Below are 27,716 nucleotides of genomic sequence, written 5' to 3'. Positions count from 1 at the left end.
TAACCCATTTCTGAAGAAGTAAATAAGCAGAGAAATGGCCTAAAGAGTGAGTCAGGAGTCTATGGTAGTATGAAAAGAAACACTCCGTGTAAACACAAATTCAATACGATAAAAACATCACATTAGATAAATGAGCCTCAAAATTCAACTGGGTTAAAGTGTGGAGCTGTATTATTACTATCAATAAAAAAACAGCAATTTTAAAATAAGTCTTCCAGTTATGGCGAGGGAGGGGCGAGAAAAAAAACACTTCCATTTATTTGCTTTCATGTATTATTGTATTGGACTGATCATTGAACTGAGAGTCTCACATAGTGATAAGCAGTCACACCACTGGCCTACCCCTCCCCGACTCTGAGAACAGAAGTCAGCCCCTTATCCCCAAATGCATGGTACTGCAGGTTTACTGTACTACAGATACCTGTGACAATGGGTGATCCCGGGAACTCAACTCTTTATCACTGCATGGACTCCTTACTGCTGCAGTCAGCCACACAATCTGAGTGGTTAACCTCTTAACACATAATGATGTGCAAGGCCCCCTGCAACCCCGCATCCTCATTCCCAGGTACAAAGGGCTAGGCAGCATAAGCCAGAGTAGCAGTGACTATTCTTCTAGATTCTTTCTGGAGGTTTGCAAGGAGTTTTAGTGCCTCTAACCCTCATTAGAGTTTTTGACTTGCCAATCTAGTATTTACAAAGTTATTACTGAATTGGCCTATGAAAGAGGGAACTGAAATCATCACATAGGGGGACAGCAAAAGATAGAGGAAAATAATGATTCATGAAGCCTAGGACCCAGACTTTTCCCAAAGTCATCTGATTAGGTCAACACCTTGCAACACTTTTGCTAATGTAATTGGCGTGTAATGCAATGCTCCTCTCAAACAATTAATCGAGAGCTGATTTTATGTTGCCTTTTGCCTCAGCCCATCTCAGAGTCAGAGATGAAAAAGGCAAGGCCAAACTGCTCCAAATGACTTTAAAGTAATTCTTTCAAAAAAGAAGTTATGAAACACACATGGGCTAGGGTAAGTTATGACAAAGTTTTCCCACAATGGCTTATGAAACTAGTTTCCTAATTCCCTCTCAGAGGAAGCTGAGAAAGGAGTTGCGGGCAGGAAAGTCAGTGATCCTTTTAAAGGATTCCTTATCTCCAAGCCCTGCAGTGGCTCCCCATCTCATCCCAACTCATAACCTCCCCGACCTTCTCTACCACTCTCTGCTCTAGTCCGGTTGTCTCTTTGCTTCTGGGATGGGCCACCAGCATTTACTTCTACACAGGAACTTTGCTCTTGCCAGTGATGCTCCTCCTCCATAGCCACTTGGCTGGCCCCTTTACTTCCTTCCAGTCTCTGGGCAAATGTCACTTGATCATTAAGGCCTTCCCCTGGCCATCCTATTAAAAAACGGCTAAATCTACACCCTCGCCCTGGCTTTCCCGATCTCCCTTCCCTGCTTTATCTCCTCCCCAGTATTTATTCCCAACAGGCAAAGATATGCTACTTAGGTACTGTCCTTCCCCCTTGCCCACAAGAAAGTAAACTTCCTTGTGCCTTGCTGTAACCCTAATGTCATTAACAAAGGAAGGAGCACACAGCAAGCACTCTGTAAAGCACGAGATGCACAAGAACTAGGCTGCAGAGAACCAGGCTAGACCTTCCATACTCAGAAGTGGTGGTGTGGTGGTGAGATGAGGGAAGTGCAAGAAGAGAAAATGGACTAGGACTGATCTGAAAGCAAAGCTAGATGATGCCCAAGACTCTGCCTATAAAATTCTCCAGTTCCGGGGCAAAAAACCCAATTTAAGTCCACATGAGAGCTGTGAGGAGACTTCAGAAAGTTAACATGGATCACAGCTGAAGATGGTCAGTAGCGTCAAACTCTGAAAGCTTGATCTACTTCTTCCTGAAATATCTGAAGTCTAAAACAGCTAGACAAGAGTCTACTACTTTGATATTAAGTTTGATTATATAATTACATGACCCAAAGTCACCTTTAAACATTCAAGCACAAATAATCTCAGAATCTAAACGAAACCGCTTCTCATCCCTTCAAAACACCTCTGCACAGACGGCTATCTTCTGCGTTGCAGTGAATCTGCGGGGCAGTGGGTAACAGCGACTGCCTCGGTTACTGTAACGCTTGCTCCGATCCCAGTACTTTACACCCACTAACTCACTGTGTCCTCACAACACCAGTATCCTCATCTTCCAGAGATGGAAACTGAAGCAGAGTCACAAGGCTCTGTGGGGCTGAGGGCCTGCCCCTTCAGGCCGCGCTTTTTACACTACACCACCCACAGGATCTAAGATGCGGTCAGTGACAGCTGCCACTTGTCCTGTCAGAGGTCAGCCTTGAAAGTGGGTGGCCCCTCCAACAATACTTTGAAGTAGGCGCCTTCTCTGCTTCCCTCTCACAAGGACCACCCGCCAGGACCTGCCCACTAAGCCACTTAGGGTAAGTTGGCAACTACCTCAGTAACAAAGACTGTGGAGAATGATTCTGTCCACACGGGCATTTTCCGTTTGTGATTTGCTTCTACCCTCGCTCTCAGTACCAAGGGCTTTCTCTACACCATAAAAGGCGGCCAATGGTTAAACTGAACGAAGACTAATCCTGGCAGTTTAATGAAAGACTTCCTTAAGAAATTTTGCTTCTGTAAATAAAATCAGGCTTCTGAAAAATCCAAGTGTACAATGTTGCCACTTGCTCCAAGATTTTCCTAAACAGGAGCTGCCAAGAACTAAAGAACCCTTTAACATCAGCACTTTTGGCCTCAGGCTGGTTCCTGAGAGAATCCCATCTCCAGAGAGGCAGACGGATTTAGGTTCAATTCCTTCAGAGGTCTGTCCTCAGCCCTGCTCTGGAGACTTCCTGTCCCAAGTGATGCCCTCCTCCCTGCTGTTACAGTTCTGGTTTATGGACTAGACGGCAAAAAATTGACAGCCAGACGCCTTTGGCAGGGTACTTAGTGAGGTTAAATACTCTTAGTACACATGAAGTATCTGCTCACCAGCAAGTGGGAGCAAGTTCTTCTCTTTTAGGAGTCTCAGGTAAAGCAATTAGGAAAACCAAGTATACCAGCTATTGAAAATGCAAACCCAGAGTATTTTAATGTTAGCATTAGTGTACAAAATAAGCTACTAATAGGAATCATTCTAATATTATCCCATCATTCAAAAAAACCAAGGCATCAGTGTAATCAGTTTTAAAGAATTGTGATTAATAATGACAAGTGCCTGAATTTCCTTGTTTGCATAAGTACAGATATAGTAAAGAAAATCTGACACTCCAAAAGAAGTCAGTCAGCCATAAGGAATTTGTATACATACTCCGAAAAAGAGGTTTACCAATGAACATCCCTCTCCAATGCTCCCTTCCCTGGTTTTCTCCCATTTTCCTAGCCTTCTTGGTGGCTTCAGAAGGGCAGTGGAGGCACAATGACAAGGTCCAGAACTTAATACCTTTATATTCTACGGTCCAGACTCCACACACCGACCTCACGACTTTTTCCCGCCTGCAGCCGCGCTCTCCATCCTATCCCAGGGCCAAGAACCTGCCTCTCATAGAAAGCCAACGTTAGCCTTCTTTGTCCTTATTCCTTCCTTCTTATGTCCAACATCATCCCACTCCCCAATCCACTGCCTTCTCCACAAAGCTCCAAACTGTCTTCAAGACAGTTTCCTTGAGAGATCTTTTCAAGCACCTGCTTCCTCTTTCATTTCAGGTTTAACTTTGTATTTTCTGCTTATTCTCCTTCCTTGCCTTGAAAAAAATGCTTCAACCCACATAATATTAACAACATGTATGCTTCTAGTTATGGCCCTTGATGGATTATTCTGCTTGCCCTCCAACCTTACTCCTCACCCATCTCCACCATACTCTCTACACCCTGGGAGAGGGCGCCACAGGGACTGTCAAAGAGGTGCCACTGCCCCTCTGGCTTCTGGCCCAGTTGGCTGGCAGAGGCAGGAGGAGGCTAAGAAGGAAGAATTTACTCTCCTGGCTCCCACCCTGCAGTCACTGAGATGGTCCACCAATGGTCAGGCTCCGGTTGACAACCTAACCAGCCACCTTCTACAGGCTCTTAAGAATGGCTTCCTCCTCTTGCGTTCCAGGCTCGGGGGTAGTAACAAACTCCTGCTACTGCTAGCCTAGGAGACGCCACTCTCTCCACTCTGTCCCCAAACTCTGCTCACTCTTTGTTAACAGTCCCCGTTCTGCACTGTGGACAACTCAGCAGCACTGTGATTACCCTCTTTCTAAGTTCTCCTCTGCAGATTGGAAGCTGGGCACTACCTTTCCAGAACCCACTTTCCAGCATAGTCTGGATTAGAGTTTGCAGAGAAGCACAAGAGAGATTTGAAAAATGGAAGAAAAAGGGAGGTTAATGCTCCCAGAGGTAGCAGCAGACACAGATTCACGGTGGCTTCCCCAGGACTTCATGAGAAAATCACTCACTGTGGTGAGATGATTGGCAGCAGCTTCCCTGACCTTCCCAATCCCAGTTCTTCCAACAGTTGGGTAAATCCTTAACTCCTCCATCAAAACTCTTCATAGCTGGAACAGAAAGCTTCCCTTTGCCTGAATGAAACAAACGCTCCTTAAATTACCCAGTCTGAGAGTGCCATCTGTTTCCTACCAGGACCCTGACTAATACCATTCTTTTCTCATTCCTAGGATTTCAGAGTAGAATATTGTCACTTGGGATGTGAGAGACCTCTATTTTGTACAATATGCCAGAGGGACTAAATCCTCCCACAACAAAATACCTAGAAATGTCAGACAAAATGCATAGCAAAGCTGCAAGAAAGTAAGAAATGCCCAGGGTTCAAAATTGGTTGGGACTCTGACCACCAGTGATGGAGTGGGTGGGTTTGCAGGACTTACTAACCACACTTTAATGGTTTTAATGACCACACAGGGACAGAAGACAAGGCCTCCAGCCCTCTTTTGGTGGTACTGGGGAGACGGAACAGTCACTTTTGCAAGACTCTAGGCAGTATCACTTGTGGCTGGATTAATTTCAATAAAGATGACAAAATATGTTTTTAGGCAGAAACCAACTCATTCTCAATGACAAAAATGTTTTCAACTGACCAAACTCCCCAAGTGACCCCAAGGAGAACCACGATCATCTCTTGGATACCCTCAGCAAGAAGTTTCATAATAACCCCAAACTCATCTCTTCCTTAACTTTGTATTTAAGATGTACCCAATCCTGCAACTTCTCCAACTTTCTGTATTTGCCCTTTACCTCTCCAGCCCTGTCACTGCCATTTTCATCTTTCTTGGACTAGAACAACATTTCCAGAAGTTCTCTTTCCCAGGACCAATCACCTGAAACAGCTCTTCTTCACCTGCCATTTTGACAGCATAGCCTCCCACATGGTTTGAAGCTCTCTGGCATCTTCCCAACCCAATTTCTGCTCCTCTCCACCCTCTCATACCTGCTACTAAGAGCTCCTGAAATGTGACCTTTTCCATAAGTCTTCTTAAAGCAGATTATTTGTTGGCTTTTCTCTGTTAATAAAAACAACTTAGTTTACCTTTAACCACTATCTAAAGGTATGTGCTGTTGACATAATAATAATTACCATTTATTCTATGTGTCAGGCACTGGGTGATTTTACATGTATTTCAATTTATGGATAAGGAAAAAAAACCCCTGATAAATTATGTAATTTGCCAAAAGTCACTCTTGCAGGGTAAATTGGGGCTGATAGCCTATTAACAAAAAAATTCTTTTGGCTCTAAACCCCACGTTCCCTTCTTTCATTGTACCACAAATTGAGTAAGAAGCATTTAAATCTAGGTTTTAAAAAACTCTTAACACTTGCATCAGATCTACAGTAATTGTAGATGTTGCCTACTTCCTGCATGTCTAATACACTGTATCAGGCACTTTAGGTAAATATTAATGTATTTAATCCTCACATGCCCTCATAAGTATTAGTGCTCCTTTTTGTAAAGTAAGGCTCAGAAGTTAAACAAGGAAAACATTCATAGTAAACAGACAGGTGGGATATGGAATGCCCAAACCAGAACCCAGTCTGTACTGGCGGAAGCCTTCCATGAATTAGTAAGCAAGACTTTCACAGGCTGGGAAGCATTTTAGAAGAGAAGCTTGAAATCTTCTAGAATTGACTGCCTACACTTGGATATGTCTATGTTACCTGCTTTATGTATGTGCAAATGTGGAATCTTCCTAAGTAGATCAGGCAAAAAGATTTGCTCAAGGACTTGATTTGGTATTTTAAATTCTATATCCTGTTTGTGAATGAGCAGAGCCTAGGTTTTGCTCAGTGACTGACAGGTGTCTCAGTATAATTAGGCCTTTAGAATAAGATGATGTACTGATGTTGCTGGATTGCTCCCTGGCTTGGGAGCCCAGAAAGCAGTTTAAGGAACCAACTCAGTCAAAATTTGCAAATCAGTCACCTAGAGGAAAAAAACCCAGTAGAATGCTATAAATCTAAAAAGTTCACTCTGAGGGTCAAAATCTGTATTATATATTAGCCACATAAGCAGAAAATATCCATCTTTAACTACAATCAAATACATGCTGGCAAAAAGTGGAGGCACAGATATACAGCTATAAAATTTTCCAAAAAAAAATTTAAGAGATGATATGACATCTGGTGAGTTTGGGATAAAGTTGGTACAAATAATAATAAAAGCAGCGTTAAGTTATTACAACTCTTTGGAAAAGCAATTTGGTAATAAAAATACCAATATCTTTTGACCCAGTAACTCTATTTACTAGATTATCCTAGGGAAATCTCAAAACCACACAAAACCCAAGGTACCAACATACTGGTTCCAGTGATAGTTGTAAGAAAAGATAGGCAAGAACCTAATTTGTTATCATTTGAAAATGAGTAAGCACATTATGGTATATTCATAGCACATATTCACTGAAAACAACTGTGAAGACTCTAGCATCATAGGAAGTGCTTATTTTATATAATAAGATAAAGAAAAGTTACCATACTTGTGCTATGGTTACATCTATCTGGAAATCATTCAGTCCAGGGTAAAAGAGAACAGTACAGAAAAATGAAAACCTTTCAACTATTCAGGGTGTTGGGATCGTGGATGTATTGTCTTCCTTTTCACTTCTACTGACATTTATACTTGTGTAGAAAACAATCACTTTACAATTTCATTAAACTTATTTTTAAAATATACCTCTCACACTGTCTCAAAAACATCTTTGCTCTACTGACAGCAAAACATTTCCCTGACCAAGGCGGGGAAAGGAAGGCAGAGGAGACCCCACAAGTCCAGAGGCAGGTGGGAGGGACAGTCACCTGCCAGACCCCTCCAAGAAACCTGGCACCACCACACGTGCACTGTGGTGCCCAAGTGAGTGTGCACACAGAAAACACCAGCTCTGAGCTATTTTTCAGGATTAGGCCTAAAAATAGCAGAATTCTACCCCACAGTAGAGTCCTATTTTTAGATACAATCTCAAACAGCTAAGAGACTGAAGCATCCTATCACTGCATGCTCTTGTAACTACATGGAAATGCCATAAATCTGCTCCTGCACAGGCTGAAGGGGCCTCGACCCCATTCCCACTGGATGGCTACCTGTCTCATAGTCACAAGATCAATTTAGATGATCACATCTATGGGCAGAATGGCCAACAGTTCTTGGAAAAGGGGCAGGAGAATGGTGCAGGGCCAGAGGTATCTCTGGGGCTAGCTGGGGCTCCCTGTGGGTTTTTTCCAACTGTTAAGCCTGAAAGCTTTTGAGCTATTAGTTTTGGGTTTTTTTTCACCGAAAGGTTGTATGGGTACATAATTTCTGAATCTTTACAGACAAAAAGGATCACAGAAAGCAAGCAGTGTTGCCACTTACAGGCAAAACTGTGTTTCATTTTATAATGGCAACAAAATTAAAGAGACCAGGGAACTAATCCAAAGTAGAAGTGGGCAAAAGCTATCTGATGAAATAAACTTTACTAAAGGATCCCAAAGAGCTCAAAAACAAAACAAACCAGGCAGAGAAACACATAATGTATCTAGATGAAAAGACCCGTATCATAAAGAGGTCAAGTCACCACAGATTAGTTTATAAAATAATGTTCCAGTCAAAATCTCAATAAGGTCTTAATTTATTTTTAAATAATTTCAAATGTACATAAAAGCACAAGAATAATACAGTGCTAACACCCCCTTCAACAAGACTCCCCAACTGACAATGTTTTATATCATTAGCTCTATTACCTATATATGCATTACTTGTACAGCCACCCTCCCAATCCAGGGGCTCTGCACCCACAGATTCAACCAACAGCAGATCAAATATATTCGGGGGGAACAAGTTACAAAAAGCAAAGCCTGAATTTGCCATGTGTACAGCAACTATTTATACAGTACTTATGTTGCACTTAAAATTATTTACACAGCATTTACATTATACTAGGTACTGTAAGTAATCTGGAGATGATGTATGGGATGATGTGCATATATAACACCATTTTATATAAAAAACCTGAGCACTCAAGGATTTTAGTGTCCGAGGGGGTCCTGGAACCACTACCCTGCAGATACCAAGGGATGACTATATATACGTTATATAAATACCCATTGGCTTTTTCCTGACCTCTTTGAAAGCAGGCTGAAGACATGAAGCCCCATTATCCCTAAATAGTCCAGTGAATATTTCCAAAAACAAGAAGATTCTTCTACATAACCAGCATACAACCCTCCGTATCAGGAAATCAACATTCACACTATACCAGGAATCCAATCCACAGACTCCATGCAAATTCTGTAAACTGTCCCATAATGTCTCTTTTTCCTTTCTGGTTCAGGATTCCATCCAGGAACACAATCTGTCACGTCTCACCAGTGTCTTGTCAACAGTTCCCCAGTGTTATTCTGATTTTTGTGTACTTAACAGAGCACAGCCCTTTCATTCTGTAGGATGGTCCTCAACCTGCATGTCCAGACTCAGGTCCAACTTTTGTGGCAGCAATACCAGAGATATGATGTTCTGCTCTTCCCAATGCACCATGTCAGAGATGGATGGCAAGCCGTCCCTCCACTGGGGACGTTAACCACATTCACTTGGTCAAGCCCAGCTCCTCCAGGTTTCTCCACTGTAAGTTACAACTTTACCCTTTGTAACCACTAAGCATGATGCGGAGCAAATTCCGAGATTATGCCAATATCCCCGTTTGAATCAACCACCTCCATGATGGCTGCCACATGGTGAACCTCTATCTTAGCAGGCAGAGCTTTCCCTCCTCACCCACTTATCCATTAATGTATTTGATTCTCAAATTGTTGCACACTTGATCAGTGGAAACCTCTTCAAACTGGCTCCCGTACCTTTCGGACATGTTCCATTCCTTGAGCATTCCGTTACTTCCTGGCGCAAGATGTTTCAGGTTCATCTTGTACTTTCCCTGCTGCTGCCCCTGGAACCAGCCATTTCTCCAAGGACACCTAACTCATTTTAGAGGAGGATCATATTTAGAAATAAAGATCTGGGTGCTAGGATTGTTCACTGCCACTGGAATGTCATTGCTTCTAGCTAGAAAATACTATGCACATACATGAACACCCACACCTATAACGACTTCTAAACCTACAGCTATATATATGTTAAAGAACCACGAGTCCATCCTGATACCTCCAATTCCAAACCAACACCCTCAGGGCTCTTTCCAACTTTCCATCTTTCCATGTTTGTAATCTCCTCCTCAGACAGTTGAGAAACCTGCTTCCCGTTATCCTCAATATGTACTTACATACTTGCTTAATCAATATATTTATTTTGCTCAATATAACTAATCTCCCAAGTTCTGCAGCCTCATCCTTCATATCTCCTCACCCTCACCTCCTCAACCATAGACTCTCCACTCTCTATGGGAGGCTTTGATAAATGAATTCTAAAATTCAATTAAAGAAAATGTGTGAAGAACTTTTCATAGTTTCCCAATGCAAGAAAACTTAGGAAACTATGAAAAGTCAGAAGATATTTGTCATACTATGTATCATAACTTTCCCTAAATTATAATTAAAATAAATTAAAGGGTATTGAGATAACATGCTACCTTTCTGGTATTTTTCCAAGAGAAAAACTGTGTTAGACCTCATCTCGTGATATCCATAATAATAAGCTAAACATCTCTCTCTCTCTCTCTCTCACACACACAGAGGCACAGTAGTTTTGGAAGAAAACACTGATAATCCTAGGAAACCAAGGTGACACTCAGTTTTGAGTTCACAAATGCCATTCCTTACTAAACGGAACTCAAGCTTCTTGGAGAAATGGCTGCTTTTCCAAGGGGCAGGCAAAGTACAAGGTGTAATCCTGTAAACTGTGTCAGAAAGCCTGGTACTTTCAGCCAAATGCAGCTGGCTTCAGTCAAACCAGCCTAAAGGGGTACTTGCTGATTGTACAGGACCAAGCTTTTACTTCTTTTACTATATTAGATGAATCAACAATGGAAGAACTCCAAATTAGCTCTCTAGCACTGTATGCATGAACACAGATAAATTTTAGAAACAATATACACGAAAAAGGCATGGTGTATGGGAACACGGATCTAAGTGGAGAGAGGGAGGCACTTAGGAGGATCCAACAGTGATGTCCGTTAAATCTGGATGATGAGTACATAGGTGTCATTAGTCTCTGTGCTTTCCTGTATGTTTGACATATTTTACAAATAAACAAAATTCTGGTTCCCTACTTAACCAGTCTGAAAAAGTACCAGAGTTCATAGTACGGAATTCAAGATTCTTCAGCTTCCGACACCAACAGAATTTTCAGCTCCACCTCTCATGATCTCACTTCAATCCCACTCCAGTGACACCGAACTTCTCCCCACTCCCCAAATGTGCTTCAGACCTCCAAGTCTTTGCCCAAGCTATTGCATGTCTGGAACGTTAGCTCCCTGCCCACTTGCACCATCTGATCACCTCAGACTCCTCTGAGAAGACCCTCAAATGGCCCTTCTTTGGGAGCCTCCTTCCTGTGAGTCAAGCACATGTTTTTCTCCCCACAGCTCCTGGCAGCAGGAAGCAGCAGAAAGAGCACGTGTGGATTCTGAACCCAGACACAGATTCTTGAGTTGAGCTGTGCAGCTTACTGCTAGTGAGATCTTGAGCAAATTACTCACTTCTTTTTCTCAACTGTAGAACAGAAATGCCCTGCAGTTTACCCTTGATAAGGTGAATGACACAGTGCATGACTCCGCCAAGACTTCTCCTGACACTGGAGGAAAGCCCCGTTTTCTCTTTTATTACTGATAAATTTCAAAATAATAAGTAAGTTCGGAAAATGGCTGGAAAGGATATATAACAAAACATTAACTAGGGGAGGGATGACTTTTTCACTTGTCTTTTTTTTTTAAGTAAGACTATAGTCATGTGTTACTTACATAAAAGATTTTAAGACAGATTTGGTTATAAGACAAATAAGGTTACAGAAAGCCCCTAGCAGAACAGTCTGGCAAACAATAGCTAACAATCGCTCAGTACTGACGCTATGAGGGAGAGGAGGGGCAGGAGAGGACCAGAGTGAGGACTCAGGCTGAACACCTAAAAAGCAAAAAGGAGGAGTAAGGAAGACCCTTCCCTTCAAGGGGCCCATGTCTATGCGGAAACATACATGTATATATTCATCATTTAACACACATTTGAGCAAATATTACATTCCAGCACTTATTCTAGGTTCTGTGGATACAGCTATAATGAAGACTCACAAAGTCCCAACTTTCCATGAAAACAGCAGATAGAGATAATTACAAATAGATAAATACCAGGAACTAGGAAATGCTCAGGAGAAGTAAGGAAGGCTACAGGGACAGAGAAACGGGTGTAGGGAAAGGTTGGGATTTAAACAGGGTGGTTTAAACAGGAAGGCGAGCTTCCTTGAGGAGGTGACATGTGACTGGAAGGAGATGAGGGAATAGGCTGTGCAAAGACCTGTGGAAAGGTGAGCACAAAGGCTAGAGGCAGGAAAGAGCTTGGTGAGAGGATTAACAAAGTGGCCGACATGGCAAAAGCCAAAAGCAGGGAGAGCAGAGGGAGGCACAGCCAGAGAAAGGGGCCCCTGAGCCCCAGGCCTCCCTATCTCGGGGTCCGCAGACCAGCAGCACTGCCATCTGGGTTCCTGGTGGAGGTGCAGTCTCAGGCCTTGTGGACCTACAGTTAACAGCTTACCAGTGAGTCGCATGCACACGACAGTCTGAGAAGTACAGATGAAGCGCCTGTTAAGCCACATAAGAATGCTGGATTTTATTAGAAGGCTTTGGAGGGTTTGAGCTAGAGAGCAACATTCTCTAGTTTCAATTCTCAAATGGCCACTCTGGCTGTTCTGTGGAAAACAGTCTCTGGGAGGGGTCGGGGCAGAAGCAGGGAGTTAAGAAGCTATTTTGGTCATCTGGGTAAGGGATTATGGATGCAGAGATGAATGTGGTGTTGATGGAGGTGGTGATACGTGGTCAAAGAAAGGACACATTTTGAAGTCAGAGCCAACGGAAATTGCTAATGGATCAGAAGAGGATGTGAGGGACACAACAACGATGACAGACAACAGCAGCCATGTGCTCTTTGTCCTTTGCAGGTAAAATCCATTCAGTCTTCACAACAGTCCCAGGAGAAATGTACAGCTGAAAACCCCACCTTTCTCAAATGAAGCCAATGAGGCAGAGCAAGGTTCAGTAACTACCCAAGGTCTCAAAGCTCATCAGGTGGCAGCGCCAGGACCAGAACATGGGCTTGGGAGCCTGTATCCCAGAATTGTCCCTTACTGAGCAACTGTGAACACGGCATCATTCATGGAGAGCAATGAGGCAGAGAGGGGGACAGGCTGAAGGGAATCAAGAGGCTTTGCTGGACATGTTAACTTTGAGATTCCTAGTGGATGTCCAAGTGGAGATGTCAGGTAGACAGCTGGCATGTCGGGATCTCAGGGGAAAGGTGGGGATGGAGATATAAATGGGAAAGTCATCAGCACAGAGATAGTATTTAGAGTCAAAGGAGTGAATGAGATCACTGAGAGCAGTTCTTCAAACTGCAGGTTGTGAAATCAACTTACTGGGTCATGAACAGCACTTTAAAAAAGAACAGAATGGGAAATAACAGAGTCCATGGCTCAGAGTAAGGTGAAATTATGAGAACTTTCTTGTGAAACTTTTGTTTCAGGCACAAGTGTCTATGTGCACAAGTGAACGTAGTGTGCGTACACCAGGCTGGCAAGTGCTTTGGTCAAAAAAGGTTTAAAGCCACTAGTCTAGGGATTGTGTGTAGGATTGATCCCTGAATCACTCTGACATTCAGAAACTGGGAAAGAGGAAAAGAAGTTAGAAAAGGAGAGTTAAGGGAAGGAACAGCTAGTGAGGAAGGAGGAAAGGCAGGTGGGGTCCCGGAGCTGAGAGAGTGTGACATGCTAGACACCAGGTGTGCTGGGAGGGTCAAAAAGAGTCATCCCCGACAGGTGGACAGAAATGATTATGGGATGGGAGGCACGCACACAGTGCTGGGGTAAGTCCTGGTAGCTGAAGGCAGAATGAAAAAGGGAGGGGAGAGAGATGAGATTAGGATTTGTAGACTCTTTTGAGCTTGAGGAAACAGCAGGCTATCTAGTCTATAATTTCCATGAACAGTAAATATTCAATTGTTCAATTTTTTTTCTTAACCATATACTATGTGCTGGGCTCTTTACCAGGCCCGAGAACACAGGGATGACCAAGACTATTCTGCCCTTTTGAAAAGGCTTACACTCTGGAAAAGGAGACAACTGCAATACAGAGAGATCAGGGTCACAGGCCAGGTGGTAACAGGTCTGCCGAGAGCACCGGCAATTCTCTTTTCCAACCACACTCCTCACTGCTGGAGCCCGAGTACACCACTCCATCCAGACCGTGTAGCAATCAATGCTTGTACCTCTTGACTGGTGCTTTGCTGCTGTCCAAAATGTTTCCCAAATCTGAGTCATTCTTCAAGACCTGACTCACATCTGGCCTCCTCACTGAAGCCTTCAGGAAACACTCAGTGATCTTGCCTTCCCTAAAGAGATACAGCATTTCTTGTCCATCTACCTCTATCAGGTGCCTGGCCCCTGCCTTGTCCTCACTTCCCTGCTTCATGCGAGCACCTCATTTCCCCAACTAGGCAGTACACAGTTGAAAGCATGTAACAAATGTGTCTGATGCCTGCATGGCATCCTAAACCCAAGCAAATATTCCCTTCCCTCCCACCACAACCAAACTACAACCGAACTCATGTTTCAGCATTATTACTGAAACAGATCTGATCAAGTCACTCCCTGACCTCTAAAACTTTCCTTGGCTCCTAATCATTTAAACAACACAGATAGCTCAGTCCTGTCTTCTAGGAATGCCACACAGCCCTCCCTTTCCCTGCCTCCCAGACACCCTAAAGCTGAAACAATGGCAATCAAAACAAATACAAAAAATCAGAGATGCACAGAGATGAAATTAAAAAGGAGACATTCATCAAACTGCTGACAACAGCTGTCTTTGGGGACAGTCACCTTTTAGGAACTGGTTTAATGAACACGTTAACTTTAAAACAAATAAAATTTAAAATGAAAAGAAATTTAATGATTGCAACTATTTTTACTGAGTGCTCACACTATGTGTCAGGCAACACATTACAGTCTCATTTAATCTTAACAAGTCTAGGATGTCGTTATTAGCCATTCTGCAGATGGAGGGACTGAGGCTCAGAAAGTTTAAGTAACTCTAACAAGGTTACACAGCTACTCAGTGAAAAAATGCTGGGATTTAAACCCAGGTCTAAAAAATTTGAAAATGAATATATTTTTGTGTGTGCATCACTGGGACATTGGGCTGTACACCAGAAATCGATACATTGTAATTGATGATATTTCAATTAAAAAAATAATAATAAACCCAGGTCTAATAAAAATGTGCCCTTAACCTCTCCTGTCCTTAGTCCCGTTCTGTGTATTTCCCAGCACGCACTCCTGAAGGTATCTCTGCAGCCTTTCCTTTCCATTGTTCTAGCTGGTTCTTCAGCCTGAATAATGTTAGCTTTGCCTCACCTTTAAAGCCTAGTACAAATTCTGTTTTTCCCTTAACTCCTCCTCCTAGAGCACTTACCATGGTCAGCACATAACCTGAGTTATTAACCCCTCTATTTCCCCAACAGCTGGGACTTTGGCTCTCCTACTGCCATGCCTGTAGCAAGCATTCAAATGCTGGCTGAATTAAGTTGACAATATAAATTCTCCTTCTGACAAAAGCAAAGGTAAGAGATGGAAACCAAAAGTTTTCATCTGTGAGTAAGTTAATCCCCAAAACGAGTTTCTATGATCCCTCCCCCTCATTCTCTGCTTTCAGCCTCACCTCTCACTGGACCATAAGGAGAGGCAGGTTGATCTGCACCTCTTCCACGAAGGAGCTGAACATAATGGATCACCACTTCTGATGAGTAAAGCCACTCAACTTACTATTTAAAAATGTAAATATTGGGGGGAGGGTATAGCTTAGTGGTAGAGTGCATGCCTAGCATGCACAAGGTCCTGGGTTCAATCCCCAGTACCTCCATCAAAAATAAGTAAATAAACCTAATTCCGCCCCCACTCCAATGTAAATATTGTAAGCTGAAAGGTTTTTTTAAAAAGCATCTTAAAGAGTTTCGAAAATTAGCTACCTTTTCCCAAAGGCTCTGAACTTCAAAAGAAAGTACTTTTTAAGTTGAGCACAAAGAAATGTAAAAATATTGAAAGTTACTTTACATAGACATAAGCATGGAGACACCTGAGTCGATGAATCAGACATGTTTAAAATGCAAAAAGCTCTTTTAACACCATCTGATCACACCTGAATTTATGAGCTGAAGTTGAGTTCAAACAAATAACACATTGTAAAACAAAAGCACTGCCCCAGCAATCTTAGAAAGGAAATACAGGATGGGACAAGCAGATTTTAACGTGTCTTTGGCCTTCTTGGGCAAAGAGATGAGAAATGCAGTCAACCAAAGCACTAAGGCTTGATTTTATTGGAGATTCCAACACCATAGGTCAACCTGTCAAATGAAGCAAAAGGCATAACTGAGCTCTATGGGTGTAGTCCACTCCAGATAAAAGCCAATGGACCTTTTTACAGTTTATGGGGTCCTCTCCATATGGCTGGGGATACAGGCATGGGAAGAATACAGTCTGGGTGATTAATTCCTATGAAAGAGCTCAGGAGTCAGGAGCTCATCAGGTGAGCAGAGTGGACACACTCTACAACTTGCAACACTGCCTCAAACTCACAACTTCAAAATACTGGGAAACAATGCGTCAGTTCTTGTTAAATGCATCTATAAATTGAGCCGTTAAGTTAAGCATCCTTCTAGACATTACTGAGCTTCCCAGTTAAAAACACAGAAACAAAAAATGAAACAAAAAACCCACAAAGATTTCTATAATTAGACCAAAGGATTGTTTCAAATACATTACAAACTTCAAAACTCCAACTCCAAACTAAATAAGGAGAAAGAGTCACCTCTAAGTCTCTAAGAAGAGCGTCAAGAATTAGCAAATTTGGGATTGGAAGATTTTAAAGAAATAAAAAGGCAGATCATTTCAGTAGTGTAAGATCTTCGTGAATGGCTTTAGCTCTAGACCGTATTTTAAGTGGTTCTCATTTCAGAAAGGAAAAAAAGGTGAGGGGAGGGACAAGCCATAACCATAACAAGGAGGGTGCCAAGTAGACAAACAATAGGCATGAGAGACAGAAGAAACTACTCCTGACTACTGTTTGCTTTCCCAAGAGATTTGGAAAGCAATAACCATAAAACCCTTCTCGACTGGGGTCCAGATCACCACAACCATCTCTCCCCTTATGGGGCAGCGAGAGCATCAAGTGTTGCTTCCTTACCTAGAGTCAAACCAAATGTCTTGAAGAAAGAGACCAAGAAAAACATGCTTAAAAAAGCTTCTGGAAATAGAATTTTATTTCAGCAAGCAAAATAAGTGAAAATACAACTTTATTTTTGCAAGGTGCAATTGCTTTCCCTATTAAACCTATTTTCAAATGGATTCTCCTGGGTGATGCATTGGAAAAAATACTATATTTGGAACCAGGAAACCTATATTTAAATACTAGTTTTGCCACTTGTTCTGTGACTTGGGCAAGTTTCTTAAACTGGAAGTCCCACTTTCCTCATTTTCAACAATGGAGTTAACTACCTTGCTGCCTCACAGGACTGTTCCACAATAAATCTATCAACTTTTAAGTACCATATAAACTAAAGTGATTGTTATCAATATTACTGTCATCTCTCACTTTCTCAGGTAAAAGTCTGAACCAATGACAAAATAGGCAAAACACAAGTAACAAGGAAAAAAAACTCGGAGAGTTAGCTATCACTCGCTCAAACAAAATACAACAAAACAAACCCTAAAAGACAAAATGATCAATTACAATGACTGATAGAAAACCACTCTGCGACATTTAATTTCTGTCATTCTCTAATTAAGAAAGCTCCCATACCCTGCGATCTATATAGTCCATTCATTAAAATCACAGCAGGGTTAAATCCTCATCAATCCTCGTAATTCACAATCAAAATGCCAAACGAGCACATTCTTACTCTATAGGCAAGAGCCACAAGCCACAAGCCCAATTCCCACCCTCCTCACTGAGGGACAGCGGCTTGACTGCTGGAGACCCAACTGGAGACAGTTGATCTGTGACGTGCAGGGGAGCGTCTCTTCCTTCCTTGACCATTGGCATGGAATTAGCAAACACCAACTTCAGTCATTCTGAAATTAGCTTAGAAATGAGAAGGCATCACCACCTGAAATTCCAAATTTTGAAAATAAAGCCAAAACAATATAATCATCTTCTGAAAAATTAGCTATTTCCAAATTTTCTAGATGGTTTTTAATAATTAAAATTTATCTAATGATTACTGTGAGTCAGGCAATATTCTAAAAGCTTTAGTTATCAAGTAATTTAATCACTGCAAACACAGGTGAGTACTATTCATATTTTCATTTTTTTAGACAAGAAAACAGAGGCACAGAATAGTTATTTGCTACACTCCTAGTAAGTGGCAGAGCTGGGGTTCAAAAACTGGGAAACTGGCTTTGGAGACCACCTCTAGAAACTGATTCTTAAAGAATCCTGCCATCAACATCGCATGGCTTTCCTGACCAGTTGTGCCAATTTGTACTCAGTGTCGCAAGGAGATGTAACCAAGACTACGGTGTAGTGTCTCACCTTACGGTCACTTGTTTCAAGGCGAATGTTAAAATACACAAGTCCATGAAAATAAGGTCTCATTTTCTGCATTCCATAATGATGAATTAAATAATTTAGGAAAAACTGGATAAAATGTATATACACATCGTTTTAAAAGTAACAAAAAGCTAACAGTATAGTGAGGAATTATCAAGTTAATATCCGGGAAATAATGGAAACCCAAAAAACTGAGACCTAGGGGCAACTGCTGATCTGCCAGAGGTGGCCAAGGGTCCCCACCGGCATGTCTGCCCCTCAGGGTCCTGCACAGGGAGATATTCCATAAGCCCACAACCACCATCAAACCAGGGGACTGAGGCCCTAAAGGGCTGCATCCTAGGAGTAATAGTGAACTAGAAGTAAATCAGCCTTCCTATGGGCTCAGCTTCAAATCACCTGGATAGTCAGAAAATCTCAAATTCTCAACTTGGATTAAAGTAATCCTGGTTTGCTAGTGCACACCACACATACCTGGAAAAAGCAAATGGAAATCCTCCTTGGAGAAAGACATCCAAGGCCTCTAATTATTTCTATAAATAATGTTTCAAATACTACATTCAGCACACAAACATATGAATAGACAAAACACCATGAGTAAGAACTATCATAGACAGTCAAAGACCCAAAGGGACTCTGGATAATTGAACTGAGAGAAGGAGATTATAAAACAACTATATTTACTCTGTTTTAGGAAATAAAAGCCAAGCTTGGAAAAATTTAGGAGGGAACAAGAATCCATAAAAAGCAACAGAGCAAGTTTGAAAGGTCCCAAACTTTTCAGTTTTTACTGTATATTTCAATTACAATAAACACATCCATTGAGTTCTTGATTTCAATTAAACACAGATTAGTCAGAGAGAACTGGTTACATGGAAGACAGGTCAAAAGAAACTATCCAGAAAAATAGAGAAGGATAAACAACACAGGAGAAAGTGGTCAAAAGGAAACAGTGAGAAGGTCTATCACATCCATGTAACTGGAGTCTCAGAATGAGAAACGAATGGGGACAAAGAGCAGTGAGGAGAGCTGCTGGGAATCCTCCAGAACAGATGGGAGAAATCAAGCCGCAGCCTCAAGAGGCTGGGGAATACAAAAGCCGTGATCCTTATTGTTCTAGAATGTCTTCTAAAAATGACATGACCCGTTCTGTAAGTTTAGTGCCACAGCTGATTAAGCACCCACTGCGGTCCTACTAGGGATCAGGCAAAGAGAGTATAAAGACACAACACTCCCATCCATGTGAAAAGCTCTAAGTCAAGCACTTAGAAGAGACATAAAATCAATAATCTCATACTCTCTCTACCTATACAGCAGCAAAAAGAAGGAAAAGAAAGGAAGAAAAAGAAAAAGGCAAGGGCAAAAATGCTAGAGAAAAGTATTTTAAAGGAAAATGGGTTAAACTTAAAAGTAATAAACTAAAAGGCACTTTCAAAAGTAACAGTAAAGATACTCCAATGTTGACCAAGGTCCAGGCCTAGACGCTAGACATTTCCATTCCTTTCACTGTACTCATTAACTCACCTCACAATCTAAACTCAAAGTCCTTGGCATGAGAAACTCAAGGAAGAATCTTTTCTTCGTACCCCACTCCAAACTTACCTAATGAAAAAAATTTTAATGATAACTTTCAAGACAATTCTTGCTTAGCTCTATTCATGGTGACATAAATAATTTTAATGAGCATCTTTTCCTCTATTATTTGGGCGAATGTGGAGAAGCTGGCTCCTGAAATTAGGCAAAGGAAGGAGAGTTCCACCAGGAGCTGGCTTAGCAAACCAGCAGCCACTGGGGAACAGAGACCACCTACAGCAGATGGAAACAAGTAGGAGAGGAACTGGCTGAAAGGTAAACATTAATGCATAAACCCTGCTCCCAAGTCAGAAGCAGGTGATCACACCAAACAATGGTTGATGAAATAAAACAAACCCTTTCTGAAGCATAGTGCTACTGAAGTTTCAGGATAGGCTATCCATCACTTGGGAGTGCTCCTGTGATTCTGTGTTTGGAATATGACCTTCCGACTAAAACACAGACATGATTCAATACATAACTGTAAATGTCTCTGTCTTAGGAAAAAGTGGCTTACAATATTTCATCCATGCTGGGACTGCTCAAAGCTTGGTTTCTCCAGGTCTCATGGGTCTTGTGAGCTGTACAGGCTTCAAAGACATCAGGAAAAAATACACAGATATCAAACAAATTTCAGAATCATTCAAAATTTCTATTTCTGGGATTCCAGTACTGTTCAAACCAGTATACTAGCTTATTCATATCTAAAGTAATGTCTAAACTAACTTGTTCAAATGATACTAGCAAAAAAGAACCCCAAATTCCAACATAAATCACACATCTGATCCCTGCTAAGTCTAGTATCTAGAGTATAGAACTCATACAACTCAACCGTAAAGAGACAACAACCCAATTAAAAAACAAGCAAAGTATGTGAGTACACATTTCTCCAAAGATACACAAATGGCAAATAAGCACATGAAAAGATGTTCAACATTAGGGAAATGCAAATCAAAACCACAAATTGGGGGGAGGGGGCAGGGAGGGTACAGCTCAGTGGCAGAGTGGTAGAATGCATGCTTAGCATGCATGAAGTCCGGGGTTCAATCCCCAGTACCTCCATTTATAAACAAACAAACAAACCTAATTTCTCCCCCACCAAACAACAACAAAAAAACAATAAGATACTACCTTGCACCCACTTGGATGGCCATAATCAAAAAAGAGAAAATTACAAGTGTTGGATAGGATGTAGAGAAATTGGAACTCTCATACAATGCTGGTGGGAATGTGAAATGGTGCAGCCACTTCTGGAAAACAGTCCAGCAGTTCCTCAAAAGATTATATAGTTACTATATGACCCAGCAATTCTACTCCATGTATATACCCAAAAGAATTGAAAACAGAGATACAAAACAGATACTTGTATGCCACTATTCCTTGCAGCGCTATCAAAATGCCAAAAGATGGGAACAACCCAAGTGTCCATCAACAAATCAATGGATAAACAAAATGTGGCATACACATACAATGGAGTATTATTCAGACACAAAAAGGGATGAAGTACTGATACATGCTACAATGTGGATGAACCTCACGAACATGCTAAGCAAAAAAGCCAGGCACAGAAGGTCACATATTGTATAATTTCATGTATATGAAATAACCAAAATAGGTAAATCCATAGACAGAAAGCAGTCTGGTAGTCACTATGGGCTGGGGGCGAGGGGGGAAAGGGAACCAACTGCTTAAGGGATATGGAGTTTCTTTTGGAGGTGATGAAAGGGGGTTTTGGAACTAGACGGAAGTTATAGGTGTATAATGTTGGGAATGTACTAAATACCACTGAATTGTCGAATTGTTCACTTAAAAATGGTTAATTTTGGTTAAAGGGTATAAACTTTTAGTTGTAAGGTAAGTTCTGGAGATTTAATGTAAAGCAAGGTTAGTACAGTTAATAACAATGTATTATATTAAAAATGGTTAATTTTATATTGTGAGTCGTTCACATCAATTTAAAAAAGGAAATGAAACCAGACCCAAAGGAGGCACCTTAATCTTAAAGAACCTAGGACACCAAGAGAGAGGAATCTCATTATGTGATCTCCTCACCTGTTATCTCCCTCAATCCTGGCTCATTCCCATGACTTCCAATCTCCAGGCCTGCAAACACATGAAGTACTGAAAAACAAGCTGCTATATGGGTTTCAAACACTAAATTCACCATTGTTTCTTTTAATACCGACCTACTTCTCCCTTAAGATCTGAGCTCAAATGCTGAAGGCTAGCCTTTCACAATCTCTGTCCTAAAATATATGGGATACCTTCAGCAATGCTCACTTAAGGGGGACAGGACAATGGATGTCTTGACCCTACAACTGCCTCCTGCTGCATGATGCCAACCTTCCTGCCCACTTGTTCAGGACTTTAATCTTGCTAAGATCACTGACTCTTAACTGCTGTCCCTTTTCTAGAATCAAATGTTTTCTAGCACTTTTCCTTCTCTATGGCCTAATTTTCATAATGTATAATCGTTGATCTACCTGTTTGTTTCCCTCACTACACCGCTGCACACCATGAGGACAAGTACCACGACTCATCCCAGGACCCTGAAGGACAACTGCTGCCCCTCACCTGGTCATTTCCCCACCTGGCTTCCTGCCCTCTATTCCCGCGTCCTGGACCCTACACTTCATTCTTTACCTACCTCCATCCTGGCTTCTCTTTCAAAAGAGAATGTTTTGTTCCCCACCAAAACAATACTTCAATAAAGACAAATCTTCCTTGTGCCCAACATAAATACCCTACTTATCTACAGGTTCTACATCTGTGGACTCAACCAACCGCAGGCTGAAAATATTTAGGGGGAAAATGATTCCAGAAAGTTCCAAAGAGCAAAACTTGAATTTGCCATATTCTGCCAACTATTACATAGCATTTACACTGTATTAGGTGTTATAAGTAATCCTGAGATGATTTAAACTATATAGGGTGATGTGCATAGGTTATATGCAAAAATTATGCCATTTTATGTAAGGGTCCTGAGCATCCATGAATTTTGGTATCCAAGGTGGGGTGGGTGGGTGGTGTCTCCTACAACCAATCCCCTGCAGACACCAGAGGACAATTATACCATTAATTCTGTCCTTTGTCTACTTTTGTTCTTCTCTACTTCAAAAACTATTCAGTCTGCTCACATATTCAATGCACTGCAGAAAATATAAGGAGTGTTGACACCACAATCCTTACCCTCAAAGAGGACTGGGAAAGGAAGGCAAGAACTCTGTTAGAAAGGTATAATAAAAAAGTAAGGATTAAAATGTGCGTAAGAAGATTACGAAATGCCATGAGAGAAAACCCCAGTTAAGGGAATGTTAGGTTTCATTTGAGAAAGGCCTTTTAAGACAGCAATCCCAATAGATGATGGAGAACGGGAAAAGAGGGTACAGACACGTGCACGGAAATGGGGACGCAGAAGCTGCCATAGAGAATATCTGTCAGGAAACTGAACGATGGGGCTGGAAAGGCAGGAAATGGTCCTACTGTGGAACCCTGAATAACGAGGCAAGGCGTCCACATCTACTTCAGAGCACAATTGAGAGCACTATGACAAGGGAGGTATTTTAGATCTTCTGGCAGTAGTTAGGAAGAGACTGGACCGGGGCCCCGGGAGAAGGAGATGCTATTCAAGAGTCTCTGACAGCAGTTCAGGCCACGCTTGTCCAATCAAGACAAGAGACCTCTTCAAGGGTGGGGAAGAGAGAACCCGTGTGCATGTGGGGGCTTCTGAGCTCAGGTGGGTGGGGAAGGAAGCAGAAATGCAGTATGCATTTTTACGAGGTACAGATTTCATATTAAAAGGGAGAAAAAGGTTTTGGAGCCACACATAGCTAAGTTCCAGCTATGTTTTTGCCAGAATTAAAATAATGAATAAGTACTGTGTACTGTGCCTGGCACTTGGTAAAGGATGTATAAATGTTAGTCATTAGATCAGTAGTATACATACAAAGAAAAAACTTTGTGTGCTGCTGTATCTAAAAACTAGATAATAATTTAGCATCAACTGTCTGAAACATATACTTAAGAAGTCTTTGGGAGATGAACTACCTGCAAGCAGAAACCTGGGAATATTTTCTAAAATAGTATTAAGAACCACCTTCATCTACACATAAAAATACAGTTCTATTATTCAGTGCTAAAAAGAAATGAGCTATCAAGCCATGAAAAGACATGGAAGAAACTTAAATGCATATTACTAAGTGGAAAAAGCCAATCTGAAACAGCTACATACTCTATGATTCCAATTATATCATATTCTGAAAGTCAAAACTATGGAGACAGGAAAAAGATCAGGGGTTGGGGGGAGGGAGAGATGAGTAAGTGGAGCACAGAGGACTGTTAGGGCAACAAAACTACTCTGTATGATACTGTAATGATAAATACGTGTCTCATAAATTTCACCAAAACCACAGAATACACAACACTAAGAATACACTGTAAACTATGGACTTTCGGTAACAATGATGTGTCAGTTTAGGTTCATCAACTGTAACAAATGTATTACTTTGGTAGGAGACGTTGATAGCGGGGAGGCTGTGCATGTGAGGGGGCAGAGGGTAAATGGGAAATCTCTGTACCTTCCTCTCAGTTTTGCTGCGAATCTAAAACTGCTCTAAAAAAATAAAGCCTTTTTAAAAAAAATACAAAATATGCACTAAATTGTAAACAACAGTTGTCTCTAGAGAGTAAGATTACATTCCTATATGCTGTCTGAATTTTATACCATCAGCACACACTAATTTTACAATAAAAGGATACATTTCAAGGAAATAAAAAGTTCTACCTAAAACTTGTTTCAAGTAAAACACTATGCTAACATTCTTGACATTTTTTCCTTAACATATATAATTATTTCCGTGTTTAAGTATTTCAACAAAAGTAACTACTTTCATATGACCATTTTAACTGTAGAACAAAAAAACTGTTAGAGTAGTGGCATTTTTTTGAATTTTTAATTTAGTAGCATCAAATCTTATTTCTAAAGGAAAATAAAATATTACAAAGTATGTATCTTAATAAAGTGGTAATAAGCTGAATCAGGTCAACAGGAGAAACAATATATTGGCTTATGGAACCAAGTCTTTATTCATTTATAGAAAGACAATTTCCCATTTTCCTATTCCTAAATGATCGAATTTAGAATGAACTAAAGCAGAGAGAAAACATTAGCCTCTCCTCCTTAGGAACTCATATCACCTACTTGCTGATGCCCTGGCCCAAATTCAAGGCCCATTATCAAGCTATTCCTGCCTTACTCTTGGCCCACACTTTCTTCTGACCGTCCCTTTCCTGTAACCTCCAGGCTCCCTGGGAGCCTGCAGTTAGCTATGTAATCCGCCACAGCCTTCCAAGCCTTCGATCTTGAAGGACCTTTCCTTGTTATGCTCTCTCCTATCCATCCTTCCAGGTCCTGCCCACATGCCCCCTCCTCTCAGCCTTCTCTGATATCCTCCCAGTTCTTAATCAGGGGTAAAGTCTCTTCCCTAGTTCTCTCCCAGGACTCTGGCCACACCACTATTATACTCTTGTAGATCCTATACAGATATGAATGTTAATTTTCCATGTCTGACTCCCACAGCCGCTGAACTGCAGGGAAAGGGAAGTTGTTCTACTTGCTTTTGCATTTCTTGCGCTTTGCATGGTATATAGACTTAGCATCTTGGCCGAATTGAAATATAAATTCTCTTTTTCTTGTATTTTCTCTGGTGTTTCACCCCTACAGGCTTCTTCGTTTGGCCTGTGTCTCTTTAGGGATAGCCAATTTCCAGCCAATGTAGCAAAATTTCAGTTTTTCTTAAAAAGAGGCATTTAACAAGTGACAGGCTGCAATGTCCTTCACTCCAACTCAAATTTCTCTTATTCAGTATGTTAGAACTTGAATCTGCTTCCACAAAGACTTAACTAAAAGAAGACGAAAATTCTACTCCTGTTATGTTTAAACTCACATATCCACTAGGTAAAAACAAAACAAAACAAAACAGTAGCACTAAATTCAAATGCAATGTGTACTTTTTATTTATGTCTCTTCACTAATGTACAGGTACCTATAAATCTGTTTAGGTTCATTTACACTGTGTATGTTGAGGTTGTAGATGCCACTTGGCTAGAATCTTGAGGGCATGTTCGCCATGCCTCTGCCATCAAGTAGGAATTACTGCACACAAATGAGTGTATGCTACTGTCTAAAATTCTCCAGGAGAAATTCCCAGAGTTCCCCACAGGGCAGAGTTCTTTGGTTTGTCCACCTAAGCCACTGACACTCCCTCTGACTTCATCTGCTATTGCTTTTCTCGTCAGAGTTGAGGAACAGTAAGCCATCACTCTTCAACATGCCCTAAGATCCTCATTAATTCATTGCTTAGAATATTTTATCAGGCTAAATTTACTCACTTCTTTGGCTAATATTTTTGCTGAATTTTCCCCCCATTCTTCAACTATTTTAGTTACTCTTAGAGACACTTTCCAAGTTTTCTACAATGAATCCAAATTTACTATTACTTTAATACCTACTATGTAAAGGAGACATAAAGAAATAAAAGATTAACTAGGCATGTTACCACCTAAGAATACAATCTTGTGGTGAAATAGACACATTTCATATTAACTGTAACAATATGACATACATCACTGTAATATATGGATAAAGACAGAGGAGAAAGATAGGGCATTCCAGCAGAGGCTCAGAGGCAAAACGGTGCATTCACTAACAACACACCAAAATGCACTAGCAACACACCGACAGGCAGCGTGCCAGCTGCCAGGGATGTAAAATAAAGCAAAACACAGCCCTGACTGCAAGGACCTTAGAGTCCAGTACAGTCATATTCGAAAATATTTTTGCAGTTTTTCCAGCAAAAATCTTACACAGATACCTACGACGAGAGACAGATAACAAGAGTTGCTCTGGTTGTGAAGCTGGAAGGAAGAGGATGCTCACTTCTGCTCCAGCCAGGCCCTCCTGGGGTAGCCCAGCTCCAAAGTGATTAAGTGTGTCTCCCACCTTAACTGTGCTGTTTTGATATAACACTCAGAACACTGCCACCTAACACAGGGAGTGCTATGTTAAGTACTGGTTAAATAAAGCATGAGAGCTCTGGAATAATTTACAAGTCATTGGTCTTATGAATGGGAATGGCAGAAACATATGGGGAAGGAAGGGAGTTACCAGACACAAGACAGGAAAAGCTGAGTCCAAACCACTGGAATCCAAAACTAGACAAACAACTGTAAAGGTCTGACCAGTTTCTCTAAAATCCCAGGAGACAGAAAGCTCATCTAAACTACTTTACACTTTCCCCCTGCAATTCTTGTTTACTTAGCCGGCTCTATCTGCTTGCCACAGCAGTTTCTTCAAGTCTTTTCTGTGTTCTTCCAGTTTCCAGCTCTCTACCCTGCTCTTGTCCCTCAGCAGAGGATCTTCACAGAATACACAGAAAAGCACTCCTTACCTTCCTGCCCCCATGCCCATCTGTTTCCTGCCCATACACCTTGCTTTCCCCAGGGAGGGGATAGTCTCATTATCCAAAGCCAATTGCCTGAGGGGAAAGAGATGAGAAGGGACAAATTGGGAGTTCGAGATTTGCAGATACCAACTAATATATATAAAAGAGATAAAAAACAAGTTCATACTGTATAGCACAGGGAACTATATTCAATATCTTGTAGTAACTTATGGTGAAAAAGAATATGAAAATGAATGTATGTTCATCTATGATTGAAGCATCATGCTGTACACCAGAAATTGACACAACGTTGTAAATTGACTGTACTTCAATAAATACACACACACACAAAACACAAAACAAAACAAAGCCAATTGCCTGGGATCAGTTTGGGCCCCAAGTTCCCCAGGAAGGTCCTCAATCCAACATTCTCTCCTGCATTTTCAACACTGCCC

The 27,716-nt window shown here is 41.3% G+C and overlaps 2 protein-coding genes across 2 annotated transcripts in view; one reads left to right on the top strand and one right to left on the bottom strand.

Annotated features, from left to right (window-relative positions):
• TCF20 (transcription factor 20) overlaps nucleotides 1–27,716 on the bottom strand; it is an 86,028-nt gene that overhangs the window by 48,993 nt on the left and 9,319 nt on the right.
• LOC135322503 (nascent polypeptide-associated complex subunit alpha, muscle-specific form-like) overlaps nucleotides 12,551–27,716 on the top strand; it is a 31,428-nt gene continuing 16,262 nt past the window's right edge. The window contains 1 exon segment of the mRNA XM_064491292.1: nucleotides 12,551–12,591. Within this exon segment, the coding sequence (XP_064347362.1) occupies nucleotides 12,551–12,591 (41 nt within the window).

This window comes from Camelus dromedarius, chromosome 11 (genome assembly GCF_036321535.1).
Source record: "Camelus dromedarius isolate mCamDro1 chromosome 11, mCamDro1.pat, whole genome shotgun sequence".
In the NCBI taxonomy this organism is placed as follows: domain Eukaryota; kingdom Metazoa; phylum Chordata; class Mammalia; order Artiodactyla; family Camelidae; genus Camelus; species Camelus dromedarius.
This window is presented reverse-complemented; position numbering and strand designations above follow the sequence as displayed.